At 43.9% G+C, this 15,043-nt stretch overlaps 1 protein-coding gene across 2 annotated transcripts in view; it reads left to right on the top strand.

Annotated features, from left to right (window-relative positions):
• The window catches only part of EIF2AK4 (eukaryotic translation initiation factor 2 alpha kinase 4), a 208,410-nt gene that overhangs the window by 19,009 nt on the left and 174,358 nt on the right, over positions 1-15,043 (top strand). For both annotated transcript variants that reach the window (XM_073610756.1, XM_073610757.1), the window contains exon 2: positions 8,865-8,968. In XM_073610756.1, the coding sequence (XP_073466857.1) occupies positions 8,865-8,968 (104 nt within the window). The remainder of the gene's footprint in view (positions 1-8,864; positions 8,969-15,043) is intronic.

Consider the following 15,043-nt stretch of genomic DNA (forward strand, 5'->3'; position numbering starts at 1 on the left):
AAAACAGCATCATGAAGGCCAAGAACACCAGACAGGTCAGGGCTAAAGTTGTGGAGAAGTTTAAAGCAAGGTTAGGTTATAAAAAAATATCCCAAGCTTTGAACATCTCACAGCACTGTTCAATCCATCATCCGAAAATGGAAAGAGTATGGCACAACTGCAAACCTACCAAGACATGACCGTCCACCTAAACTGACAGGCTGGGCAAGGAGAGCATTAATCAGAGAGGCAGCCAAGAAGCCCATGGTAACTCTGGTCATGGTAACTATAATCACCACAAGGCGAAAGGTTGAGATATTAAACTATACTTTGGAATTTAAATAAGTTAATTAAATAACCGTCATAGTGGTAGACGCAGGCATAAAAAATATATTTTTTTCCATGGTAACTCTGGTGGAGCTGCAGAGATCCACAGCTCAGGTGGGAGAATCTGTCCACAGGACAACTATTAGTCGTTTACTCCACAAATCTGGCCTTTATGGAAGAGTTGGCAATAAGAAAGCCATTGTTTTAAGAAAACCATAAAAAGTCCCGTTTGCAGTTTGCAAGAAGCCATGTGGGGAACACAGCAAACATGTGGAAGAAGGTGTTCTGGTCAGATGAGACCAAAATTGAACTTTTTGGCCTAAAAGCAAAATGCTATGTGTGGCGGAAAATGAACACTGCACATCACCCTGAACACACCATCCCCACTGTGAAACATGGTGGTGGCAGCATCATGTTGTGGGGGTGCTTTTCTTCAGTAGGGACAGGGAAGCTGGTCAGAGTTGATGGGAAGATGGATGGAGCCAACTGCAGGGCAATCTTAGAAGAAAACTTGTTGGAGTCTGCAAAAGACTTAAGACTGGGGCAGAGGTTCACCTTCCAGCAGGATAACGACCCTAAACATACAGCCAGAACTACAATGGAATGGTTTAGATCAAATCATGTGTTAGAATGGCCCAGTCAAAGTCCAGACCTAAATCCAATTGAGAATCTGTGGCAAGACTTAAAAATTGCTGTTCACAGACGCTCTCCATCCAAGCTGACAGAGCTTGAGCTATTTTGCAAAGAATGGGCAAAAATGTCACTCTCTAGATATAAAAAACTAGGTAGAGACATACCCAAAAAGACTTGCAGCTGTAATTGCAGCAAAAGGTGGTTCTACAAAGTATTGACTCGGGGGCCGAATACAAATGTACACCACACTTTTCAGATATTTATTTGTAAAAACATTTGAAAACCATTTATCATTTTCCTTCCACTTCACAATTATGTGTCACTTTGTTGGTCTATCTATCACATGAAATCCCAATACAATATATTTACGTTTTTGGTTGTAACATGACAAAATGGAAAATTTCAATGGGTATGAATATTTAGACTAAACCGAGTGAAATAAGTATTCAAAATACATATAGCTTAATTAGCTACTGTCATATATTAAGTTGATGTGTTTCGTGGTCAACACTGCTTCTTCAGGACTTCATTTCAAATATGACAGATGCCTTACACACCAAATCCTTAATCTATAAATCAAAAACCAAAAATCAATGCATAGCATAGGTAATGAGTGAAGAGAGGGGAAAAAATGGGGGAGAAACCCCACAGGCACCACCCACATGTAAAAAAAAAACAACATACTTACAAACCCAATGTATACATTGAGTGAGCTAAGCACATCTTCCTGGACTGTGAGGAGGCAAAAGTGTGGGTTTATTGTTTACAATACTGCTTTGTTCAGAGGCATAAAAAAAAAAAAATGGCATGGTGTATGGATCTGAACCTATTTTATACCTGTATGAGCCCCAGTACTTTAACCACTTCAGCCCTGGAAGGATTTACCCGCTGATCAGGCCATTTTTTGCTATACGGCACTGCGTCGCTTTAAAGCGGGGGTCCACCTATCTATCATTTTTTTTTTTTTTTTGGAGTTCATTCACAAACTTTTCTTCTCATGATTATCTACTCACATGTTCTGTGTAATAGGTCCGCCTGTGTCCGATTTCGTTGTAAAGAATAACTTATAAAATTCACTGAAGGCGGTTTCCATCTTCATTGTGGGCATTTGAAGCCCACAAGCATGTATTTCCTGGATGCGGTGAATGCTGTGCTCCCAGCATTCACCGAGATGTTGTGATGACACTGTTGCACAATGCATGCTGGGAAGCCTGAGACTAGCTCCCAGGGGACTGTGGGAGGTCTGGGAGAGGCTAGAAACACACCTACTCCCATGGGAGGAAAACCAGGAAGTGCTAAGAAGATTAGAAAAAAAAAGGTAATTACGGCGATTTAAATTTTTTTACACAGCATGTCAGCATCTAGGCAAGGAAGAGAATGCATAGAGATAATGTTCAAAATTTGGGTGGAACCCCGCTTTAACTGACAATTGTGCGGTCGTGCAACATTGTACCCAAATAAAATTAATGTCAGTTTTTCCCACAAATAGAGCTTTCGTTTGGTGGTATTTGATCACCTCTGTGGTTTTTATTTTTTGCGCTATGAACATCATAAGTTTAGGTCAATATGTACTCTTCTACATGTTTTTGGTAAAAAAAAAAATCCCAATTGGCATATATTGATTGTGCAAAAATTATTGCGTCTACAAAATAGGGGTTTTATGGAATTTTTATTATTATTATTTTTTAATTTTTTTTTACTAGTAATGGCGGTGATCTGCGATTTTTAGCGGGACTGCGACATTGCGACAGACAGGACACTTTTGACACTTTTTTGGGACTGATGACATTCATACAGTGATCAGCGCAAAATGATGAATATACACTGATTACTGTATAACTGACACCGGCAGGTAAGGGTTTAATGTTCCCTAGGGAGGTGTTTCTAACTGGGGGGATTGTACTGACTGGGAGTACAGAGAGATCGCTGTTCCTAATCACTAGGAACAGACAATCTCACTCTACTCCCCTGACAGAACAGGTATTCTGCTTTGTTTACACTGGCAGATCTCCGTTCTGCCTCTGTGGAGCAATTGCAGGTGGCCGGCGGATATCAAGCCCGACAGACCTGCTGTTTGGCTCCCCGTTAATGAATGGGCAAATGCATCCCCAGAGACCACCGTGTACATGTCCGACGTACAATGATGGCGATTCGCGCAGGAGAGCCAACCTGCCGCAGTACAACTACAGGGGCTGGTCGGGAACCGGTTAAAGTGGTTGTAAGCCCTTACATATACCCAGTGAAGTGACTGGCATCAGATGATACACAGAGACTAAACAAATCCTCTTACATACATTGTACCTGTCTACAGCCATCTTTCCTCTACATCCATTCAAAGTGCAGAATTTACACTCTGAAATGCAGGGGGCGGAGACCTGAAGTTACCTCAGTGAGGAGAGTTCTTCTGAGAGCTGATTGGAGGGAAGGGACACACCCCCTTCACACAGGAACAGAGCTGAGGCTGCCAATCAGCTGGAGTTCCTCCCTGACACAAATTTTTCTCTTGATGTCAGGAAAACTCATCAGAAGTGACTTATGCTGATAGCAGAGGAATGAAGAAGCAGACAGAAATCACCCTTAGTGCTCTGGATTGAGACAAGTACACACTATAGAGCAGTGTTTCTCAACCTTTTTACCTTAGAGGAACCCCTGGCAACAAGTTTGAGATTTTGAGGAACCCCTGAAATAATGTTAACATCTACAGCTCAGGGAACATTGGTATGATCAGCGAGCTGTCGATAACAAAAAATATTTGTAGAAATAGCATTAAATAAAAGAATAAATATTAAAACGTACCTAATTAATGTGAAACTTGTGCTTTCTTTTCCTGCAGAGCTGATCCATTCTGGGGACATTACATGGGGCAGAGCACATTACAGGGGACATTACATGGGACAGGGCACATTACATGGGGCAGAGCACATGACAGGGCACATTACATGGGGGAGAGCACATGACAGGGCACATTACATGTGACAGAGCACATTACATGGGGCAGAGCACATGACAGGGCACATTACATGGGACAGGGCACATTACATGGGACAGAGCACATTACATGGGACAGAGCACATTACATGGGACAGAGCACATTACATGGGGCAGAGCACATTACATGGGGCAGAGCACATGACAGGGCACATTACATGGGACAGAGCACATTACATGGAGCAGAGCACATGACAGGGCACATTACATGGGACAGAGCACATTACATGGGGCAGAGCACATGACAGGGCACATGACAGGGCACATAACATGGGGCAGAGCACATGACAGGGCACATTACATGGGACAGAGCACATGACAGGGCACATTACATTGGGCAGAGCACATGACAGGGCACATTACATGGGGCAGAGCACATGACAGGGCACATTACATTGGGCAGAGCACATGACAGGGCACATTACATTGGGCAGAGCACATGACAGGGCACATTACATTGGGCAGAGCACATGACAGGGCACATTACATGGGGCAGAGCACATGACAGGGCACACTTACATGGGACATGACATGGGACATTTCATGGGGCAGAGCACATTACAGGGCAGGGGACATTACATGGGACATGGGGCAGAGCACATTACATGGGACGGGGCATATGACAGGAGACATTACATGGGACATGACAAGGCACATTACATGGGGTAGGACACATGCCAGGGGACATTACATGGGATAGGGGTCAATACATGGAGCAGAGCACATTACATGGGACAGGGGAAATTACATGGGGCAGAGCACATGACAGGGGACATTACATGGGAAGGGGCACATGACAGGGGACATTACATGGGACAGGACACACGAAGGGGAGATTACATGGGAAGGGGCACATGACAGGGGACATTACATGGGACGGGGCACATGACAGGGGACATTACATGGAACAGGGCACATGACAGGGGACATTACATGGAACAGGGCACATGACAGGGGACATTACATGGGACAGGGCACATGACAGGGGACATTACATGGGACAGGGCACATGACAGGGGACATTACATGGGACAGGGGACATGACTGGGGACATTACATGGGGCAGAGCCCATGACATGGGATAGAGCACATTGCATGGGGCGGGGCACATGACATGGGGCGGGGGACATGACAGGGGACATTTCATTGGACAGACTGTTGGGCACATTGTGTGGGGGGTAGGGGCACAGCTGGGCACAGTACCGGCTTTCTTCTTCTGGCTTCAGAACTCATTTTATATCTCCTCCAGTGGCGCGCTGTTCCCCCTCGGCCCCTCCTCCTCTTATCCTGTCCACCCTAGATGATGTCACTTACTCGGGAAGGATAAGAGGGGAGGAGGGGCCTGCAGGGAACAGTGCGCTACAGCCAAAAGGATGCCAGCCGCTTCCCTGCCTGTGTCTGTGCGATCCTCCTGTCAGCTGCCTGCGACTGATAGTCAGATCGCCGCTGAACCCCTGGGGACCTCTCACAGCACCCCGGTTGAGAACCACTGCTATAGAGGGGATATGCTTTGTTCATATTTCATGTCTGACATTTACAACTTTAATCTGCAGCCCTGCAACAGCTTGTGCTCTGGTCCTCTCTTCTCTAGTGCTGGAATGTGGGTGGGCACTTCCACGTCATCACCTACAACGTCATGTACTAAAAAGCTGCTGATCATCTTAGTACACATTACCGTGGTGCTGCAAATTTATACAACAGGTTGCAATCTCAAGTGAACTGGACTGTGCTGCAACCAAGGATAATACAGACTTTTAAATGGGTAACACAGATGGTGAAGAGGTGAGATCACCTACTATCGCCTTTTAAATGCTGCTGGAAAGTATTTCACCGTGCAACACTTGTCAGAGAGGCAGCAAATGCATGTGAACAAGCACTTAAAGTAGATTTAAACTATTACTGGATGCTATAAATATAATTTGCTAAAGCATCGTAAGTCAAAAAACTGCCATTGTTTTTGTACATAAAATAGTGAACTTTTTTTGCATCTCATTATCACTGATCGGCTCTGGCCACTTACAGCCAACTTCTGTCTACATGCTTTCACTCAGTGTTGGCTGAACACCATTGCTCTTAACTGGCTTTCTGGTAGTGATTAGAGGTCGGCCGATATTTGTCATTTTTTAATTAATCAGCATCGGCCGATTGTGCTAATAAAAAAAAAGGCCGATTTTTTTTTTTTTAAAAACTTCAGCACTACTTGCAAATGACTTCTGTAATAGAAGTCAATGCAAGTTGCCTGAAGTCTTCCCGTGGAGCGACTTGTCTCTTCTATTTGGACAGCCTGCCACATCTGAGAAATGAAGCAAAGAGATACAATGTTTATACTTATCAATGGACTGAACTCCCTGTGTAGTTCTCAGTTTAACCATTTAAAGACTAAATCTTTTCTGACACTTATTGCTTACAAGTAAAAATTCTGTATTTTCTGCTAGAAAATCACATAGAACCCCCAAACATTATATATATATATATATATATATATATATATATATATATATATTAGCTGAGACCCTAGGGAATAAAATAGCAGGTGTTGCAATATTTTATGTAACACGGTATTTGCGCAGCGGTCTTTCAAATGTAATTTTTTACATTTTTTGGAAAAAATACACTAATGAATTAAAAAAAAAATAAAAACAGTAAAGTTAGCCCATTTTTTTTTCGTCCAAAAGTTTTGATGACCTGTTTTTGTGTATTTAATATTTAAGATATAGTTTTTTTTTTTTTTGCTCTAAATTATACATACAAGTGAACTGATTGGAGGTTTGTTTTGTTTAATAAGTGTTTAAATGTAAGAAATTTTCTGTATCACTTATTACCTAAGGCTGCTTTCACACTGGTGCGGGCAGGCGTTGACGGTAAAACGCTGCTAGTTTTAGCGGCACTATTCGGCTGCTAGCGGGGTGCTTATAACCCAGCTAGCGGCCGATGAAGGGGTTAAATGCGCCTGTGTAGCGCCGCTGCCGAAGAGCTTTTCAGGCGCTTCGGCAGCATTGCCCATTCATTTCAATGGGCAGGAGTGGTGGAGAAGCAGCATATACCACTCCAAAGATGCTGCTTGCAGGACCTTTTTCTAACATCCTGCCAGCGCATTGCCTCAGTGTCAAAGCACTCGGGCTTTCACACTGAAACTGCAGGGGAGCCTTTTTGCAGGCACTTTACAGGCGCTATTGAAAAACGCCCCAGTGTGAAAGGGGTCTAACTGTTAGATTTTATGAGATGAAGGGAAAAAAAAAATCCGCCTAACATATCGGCCCAAAAAAATCGCATCATATATCGGCCACCGCGATTTCCAAATTTCGGCATCGGCCAGAGAATAACCCATATCGGTCGACCTCTAGTAGTGATCACAATAAACTATGTGTAGTGAGCCACTAGTTTGGTAGAAGCTTGATTTCCTTTACTCTGCTTCAGTGGTGGAGTACCTTTACCACTCTCACACACCCTTATGACAAAATAAGCCACACTGGGTTAAACTGACCTAGAGTATATTATGAATTGAAATTTGGTCAATAATAATAATATACATTTACAGGTTTGCAATAATGAACTTTAACCTCCCTAGCGGTATTCCCGAGTCTGGCTTGGGGTGCGCTTGCAGGATGGTCAAAAAAGTCCTGCAAGCCACATCTTTGGAGCGCTGTAGGAGCGGTGTATTTACCGCTCCTAATGCGCCCCTTCCCATTGAAAACAATGGGGCAGCGCTGCAAGCTTTGCGGGCGGTATTAACCCTTTTTCAGCCGCTAGCTGGGGTTAAAACCGCCCTGCTATCGGCCGAATAGCGCTGCTAAAACGACGGTAAAGCGCCGCTTTATCCGCCAACGCCCGCGACGCTCCAGTGTGAAAGTAACCTTATACTGCACATTGTGGTGAGCTGCTCCTATACTGCACATTGTGGTGAGCTGCACCTGTCCTGTACTGCACATTGTGGTGAGCTGCACTTGTCCTGTAAAGCACATTGTGGTGAGCTGCACCTCTCCTATACTGCACATTGTGGTGAGCTGCACCTGTCCTGTACTGCACATTGTGGTGAGCTGCACCTGTCCTATACTGCACATTGTGGTGAGCTGCACCTGTCCTATACTGCACATTGTGGTGAGCTGCACCTGTCCTATACTGCACATTGTGGTGAGCTGCACCTCTCCTATACTGCACATTGTGGTGAGCTGCACCTGTCCTATACTGCACATTGTGGTGAGCTGCACCTGTCCTATACTACACATTGTGGCGAGCTGCACCTCTCCTGTACTGCACATTGTGGCGAGCTGCACCTCTCCTGTACTGCACATTGTGGCGAGCTGCACCTCTCCTGTACTGCACATTGTGGTGAGCTGCACCTCTCCTATGCTGCACATTGTGGCGAGCTGTACCTGTTTATTGCAAATTACACACAGGTTATAAATGTCACATACCTTGTAAATGCTCAGGGTAATGCATTAAAAGTGTTTTTGAAGTCTCTTCTGCCTGCATTGACATATTGATGGCTTCATTATTTCTGACAAATACTGTATATTAAAAATTATACTCTGCAAAAATGGTTGGGGACGGGGATATACAGGCTTTTGTGAACAGTGTTGTTCATGTTACAACTGCTGCATTCCCCATACAAGTTTATGGGACTACAAAAGCAGCTTGAAGCTTGTCAAATGTATCTGTCAATGAATTCTGGTGATATCAGAAGCCTCACACATCATTGCTGAATAATCAGGCCCATAGAAGAAATATAAACATTACTCTGGTCCATAGGGGGTTTAAAGTGTGAGAGCAGAACTGAGATTCAAAGCAAGTGAATAGACAAAGACCAAAAAATCCTGTCGACAGGGGCTTAATGCAAGCAGCAGCATCAGTGATTTGAGGAGGTGTATATGGTGACAGCTGTTCACTTCTGTGTCTCTCAAATAGTTTCTTATTATATTATTGTTTTGTTTTTTCAGGTTAAGCAGCCTCCAGAAGTTACTCTTGCTTTACGTCCTCAGGGTGATGATTGTCATGTCAAACTAGATCTATGGGTGAAGTGTCCACAAACGTACCCTGATGCGTGAGTATTCTTAACTCAGTGGCTTTTTTGGCCTATTTGAAATGTAAAAGTAAAGAATTTGTAGAAAGATTATTGCATCCTGTCCCTTATGAGTAACCTGTGGACCTTTCAGGGGTGATCACTCATGATCCCTTCGTCTTACACCATGAGTGCTGATGATTTCCCAAGCTATGCTTTAGTTATTTTTTTCCCTTAGTTGCTGATTGAACTACTAGTTCTGTTTTATTAACCTGTTGTTAAGTCTAGGTTCACATCTACACGGCTGCGCTTGATGCGTTTTTCAGGCACGTTTTGCGTTTTTAAACCCTCGTTTTTTATGCGTTTTTGCATGCAGTTTTCTTGTAAAGTTGTTTATTGAATTTTAACAATTAGTATACATAAGTACATATAGTGGCAGCAAAAGAAAAGATCACATACCATATATACTCGAGTATAAGTCGTTCCGAGCATAAGTCGAGGCCCTAATTTACCACAAAAAATGGGAAAACTTAGTGACCCGAGTATAAGACGAGGGTGAGAAATGCACAGCTACTGTAAGTGGAAAAGAGGGTCAACAATGCCCATTTGCAGCCTCACTGTGCCCATTTGCAGCCATAGGTCCCCCGAACTTCAAACTCGGTAGTTAAGGGTTCCTAGATGCTCCTAGCTGCAGCCAAAATTTGGGGTCTCTGAACCCAAATGGTCCCGAAATGACATTGCTGCAGATGGACACAGTTGACCGAATTTGGGGCCCCATATCTCGGCGCCACTTAGTGCTAGGAACCCCAAATTTGGTGTGCAAACTCAGTGGAACTAGCACCATAAAATATCCAAAGCTGGGGTTTCTAGCACCAAATGTCCCCGAGATACAGGGCCCCAAAAATTGGTTCAGAAAATGTCAAGCACTTTTCTGCAGCAGAGAATGACATTTTCTTAACCGGATTTGGGGCCCCGTTTCTCGGGGCCACTTGGTCCTAGGAACCCCAGCTTTGGATGTGTTATGGTACCAGTTCCACTGGGTTTGCACACCAAATTTGGGGTTCCAAAGTGGCCCTGAGATACGGGGCCCCAAAGTCGGTTCGGAAAATGAAATTTTTTGCTGCAGAAAAGTGCTTGACTCGAGTATAAGTCGAGGGGGGCACTTTCAGCACAAAAAAATGTGCTGAAAAACTCGACTTATACTCGAGTATATACGGTATATGGTAATAATATTGAGTTGTAGTTCCAACATAAACTAAAAGTAGTTTAACTAAAATAATTTTAGCAAGGATCTAACTACTCAAAAGATTGTCATACATTGTATAAGGGAGGATAAAACCAACTTAGTCCAGGTTAATATAAGATGACCTCAGATAAAAAAAAAAGGTCTTAATTATTATCAAGAGTATAGTTTTTAAATAAAAAAGAAAAAAATTATTATGGAATCTAAAACCTTATACTACATATTGGAACTATGTACAATTGGTATAATGATAACCAAGGAAATAAAAGTTATGCTACCAAAACAATATAAAGAGTAAATTGAAAAAGGAGAGAGAGAATAGGGGGAAAAAAAGTAGAAGAGAGAAAGAAGATAAAAGAAAAAGTAATCTTAGGTAGGAGAAAAAATAAATGAGAAATAGTAGGGGTCCCCAGAGTAGTACATGGTAATAAACACGTACCATGAATGCAGAGAATGGAAGTATGAATCAAGATTACCAAGGTCTTTAGTAGGGAAGCATCAAAATTGGAAGGCAAAAAGTGAGTCACCCAGGGATTCCAAATATTCTCAAAGTTGGATATTTTATCTTGAGTTATAGCCTCTGTTTTGGCATGGATCATTGCTTGATTGACTCTATTTTTAGTTTCAGCAATTATTAAGGGTGGGGATTTCCAAGCTTTGGCAATTGTTTGTTTCGCGGCTGTATTGATCTGTAAAAGGAGTTTGAATTGGCGGTAGGAGAGAGTGGCCGGTTTTAAGTTTAATAGTGCTATTGCAGGATCAGGATTGATAGGGATTTCAAACAGTGTTGAAATCATAAGAAATACATCTTTCAGAACTTTTTTGCTACTGGGTAATCCCACCAAGTATGAAGATGTGGTCCAAGATCACCACAGCCATGAAAACAAGATGGGGAATAATTTGGAGCATATTTCGCAATTCTGACAGGGACCAAATACCCCCGTGTGAGCACTTTGTAATTTGTCTCTAAGGCAGCTATGTTCTGTGAGGATGACTTAGTTGTGATCCAAAGCTTATCCCAATCGGCTGCTTCCAACGAAAACCCAAGATCCATCTCCCACTTTGCCACATATGATGGTTGGTCTGAGTTGGGTTTAGTATTAAGATGAGTGTAAAGAGTTAAAATAAGTCCCTTAGTGTGTGGGTCACGTTTACATATATTTTCAAATAATTCTTCCTTGGATACAGGGCAATTTTTTTTTTTTTTAATTTGAAGATATCGAAAGAACTCTGGATTAGGAAGTTTGTGACTTTCACATAAGTCAGGGAAAGTTTTGAATGAAGTAGAGGATGTTAGTTCACAGAGTTGAGTTAAATCAGTAGAGGTGCATGCTTTAAAAGATTTAGGGGAAGACCAAGCAGGATAGAAAAGTGTATTTTTAAGAAATTATAAAAGAGGTATATGGGGAGATTGTAGTCCATTTACTAATTTTTTTTTTTTTTTTGAAAATCTTTTTTATTGTATTTTTAGACAAACAAAGAAAAATTAGGATAGCAAAATCTTACAGAAAAATTAACAACAGTGCTTAACAGTTATTCAAGTTTTGAATAAATTTCAGGTCATTTATGGCTTCATGTATGTTTTTAGTCGGAGTGCAGTAAGGCATCAAGGATTATTGGTGTCTCTTTCCCCTATTTTAAAGTATTTTATTTCTTAGTCATGTATAGTATCTTCCACTCTCCCTCCTAGGCTCAACTGGATATGCTTTTAGTATGGTTATCTATTTACCTTATTTATTATTCCTTGTCTTCAGCCTTCAAGCTGTAGTTGGTTCAGCAAGCCAAGCGCGCCAAATTTTGTCATATTTCAGGGGGCATCCTCTATTGATATATGTATCTTTGTATAATGGAAGACTCTCATTGACGAGACGCCTCCATTGGGCCAAGGAAGGTACCGTAGGTTTTTTCCAGTGCATAGCAATGTTTTTCCGGGCATAAAAGAGCAGCAGCCCAATTAAGGTTCTTCTTGCCACTGTTGGCACCAATGTCCCCACCAGGCCCAGAAGACACACCTCCATCGTCGCCGGCGTCGCGACCGAGGTCACCAGACCAATCGTGTCTAGCACCTCGGTCCAATACCGCCGAACGGCAGGGCAGGTCCAAAAAATATGTGTAAAGTCCCCCGGTGAGGCGTGACACCTCCAGCATTCCGCCGAGTGTTCAGGTTTCATTTTATGAAGTCTATATGGTGTAAAGTATGCTCTATGCACTATTTTAAATTGCACTAGTCTGTCTCTTAATGAAACCAGGGAGCTAAAGGGGAAATCCCACACATCATCCCAGTCATCGTTGTCCAGTGTTGGAATGTCCCTTTGCCAGCGGGACCACAGTTTGTCCATGGGTTGGAGAGACACAAATATCAGGTGTTCATAAAGATGAGAGGTTGGTTTTTCGGCGCATCTAGTGCGGAGTGTCTTTTCCAACCCGGACTGGACAACCACGCAGGAGGACCGCGGGTATTGTGCGGTAAAAGCATGAGAAAGTTGTAGGTAGCGGAATATGTAATAATTTGGTATATTATACATCTGTGAAAGTTGGGACAGAGGGATCAACGTGTTGTTTGAAATTATCTGAGATATTAGTTTGACACCGTATTTGGTCCAAGCATATGGGTTAAGCATTTTATAAAAGTGGGGAATATTTGGGTTTAGCCAAATTGGAGCGTTGGGTGAGACTTCATTGTGTCCGTATTTTTCTATCGCCAGTCCTGTCCTCCATGCACGTATAGTGGTGCGCATAGAGGGCGTCAAGGGGTATGGGGCCTTAGGTCCTCTGTAGACCAGAAATTTAAGTGCTTCCAATGACCCCACAACCGCCGCCTCTAGAGCCGTAGCTGCATTAGATTTGTCTGGATCCAACCACCATGTCACCGTTACCAACTGTGCGGCGAGGTAATACTTATGGCAATCTGGGAATGCCATTCCCCCCTGTGTTGTTGGTCTCATCAGGGTACTCATTTTATACCTTGGCGATGAGGGGCCCCACAGGAAGGAGGAGAAGATCTGGTTGAGCTTATTAAAGAAAGATTTGGGAATCCATTGCGGGGAGTGCCTAAAAAGATAGGTGAGCTTTGGGATAACTTTCATTTTGAGAAGGTTAACTCGGCCCCACAGCGACAACGGCAGCCTCCCCCATGCCTTGAGTTTAATCTTTATGTCTTGTACCAGTGGGTCTAGATTAAGATGGATGAACTCAGTGTCTCTGGGGGAAACAATAACACCCAGATATTTGAAGGTGTCCACCCATTGTAAGGGGACATCCGGAGGGGAACCTATTTTTGCAGTTTGGTCTATTGGAAACAGTAAGGATTTGGACCAATTTACCCTTAGCCCAGTGACCCTAGCAAAGGTGTTCAGTATTGTTAGTGCTCCCTGCAGCGATGGACCCGCGTCACCGAGAAAAAGCAGCATGTCGTCGGCATACAGGGCCACCCTCTCCTCCAGCAGGCCGATGCGCAGGCCCCTGATGTGTGGGGTAGTGCGCAGCGCCTCCGCCACTGGTTCAATGGCAAGGGCAAAGAGTGCCGGAGAGAGAGGGCAGCCCTGCCTCGTTCCCCTGGAAAGGCTGAAGGGATCCGACAATCCGTCTGCCAATCGCACCGATGAGGTAGGACGTTTGTATATCACCTGAAGCCATTTAATAAAAAGCAAAGGGAACCCCATCCTACGCAAAGTCTCCCATAAGAAGGGCCATTCGACAGTGTCGAAAGCCTTTTCAACATCTAATGAGGCAATCGTTCGAGAACCCCCATTGACGTGTTGGGCATGGATATTTGTAAAGAGTCTGCGGAGGTTGACGTCTGTGGCTCTGCGAGGCATGAACCCTGTCTGGTCTGGGTCCACCACCGAGGGCAGCATGGGATACAACCTAATAGCAAGAAGTTTTGTTAGGATTTTGAAGTCACTGTTTAGTAGCGCAATGGGTCTGTATGACGCACAGGAGGTAGGATCTTTCTGCGGCTTGTATATTAGAATCAGGTGGGCATGATACATAGAATCAGGTAGGTTCCCCTCCGCAAGGCATTTCGTATAGTGTGATGCTAATTGTGGTGCCAGCATCTCCCCGTGCGTTTTGTAAAAATCTATTGGTAGCCCATCCGGGCCCGGTGCCTTTCCGGAGGGGAAGGATTGGATAGCGTTTAGTACCTCTAAAGCAGTAAAGGGTTGCACCAATGTCTCACGTTCCGCGTCCGACAGCCATCCGAGAGCCAGAGGATCTAGCAGATCCCCCAGCTCCTCGGGCCGAAAATCGGCCGGTAGACCGGAGACATAAAGGGTTTTATAAAAGTTATTAAATTCTTTTAGTATGTCTGAGGGAGTTGTTGCCGTCTCGCCCCCCGGAGCGACTATTGTAGAGATGAGTGTAAGTGGTTGGTCATGCTGGGCCATCATGGCTAGAAGTCGGCCATTCCTGTCACCCTGTTCAAAGAATCGTTGCTTATTTTTATATATTCCTAACCTTGTGATTTCTGCCAGGTGTAGGTTTAGTTCTCTCTGGGCAGCTGCCAGACGGTCAAAGTTGTCTGTGTTGGGGTCTAAATTGTATGTGTTTGTATGGTCTAGTACCAACTGTTGTAGGGACTGCGTCTCTAATGTCTGTTTCTTCCTGACAGCTGCGATGGAGGAAATATATTGCCCCCTAGTGTACGCCTTGAAGGCGTCCCAGGCGACATCTGGAGGAGAGGATCCCGTGTTCCTCTCCCAGTACTCGCTCAGCAGCCCTGGCATCTCATCTACGATATCCGTATGGGAAATCCATTCCGCACCCAGCCTCCACAGCGCTGCGCTGCGGAAAGCGGGGGCACGAAAGGACACCTTCAGGGGGCTATGATCCGACAACCCACTAGGTAAATACTCCGCCTCCAGCACGTCTGC

The sequence above is a fragment of the Aquarana catesbeiana genome, linkage group LG13 (genome assembly GCF_042186555.1).
Source record: "Aquarana catesbeiana isolate 2022-GZ linkage group LG13, ASM4218655v1, whole genome shotgun sequence".
In the NCBI taxonomy this organism is placed as follows: Eukaryota; Metazoa; Chordata; class Amphibia; order Anura; family Ranidae; genus Aquarana; species Aquarana catesbeiana.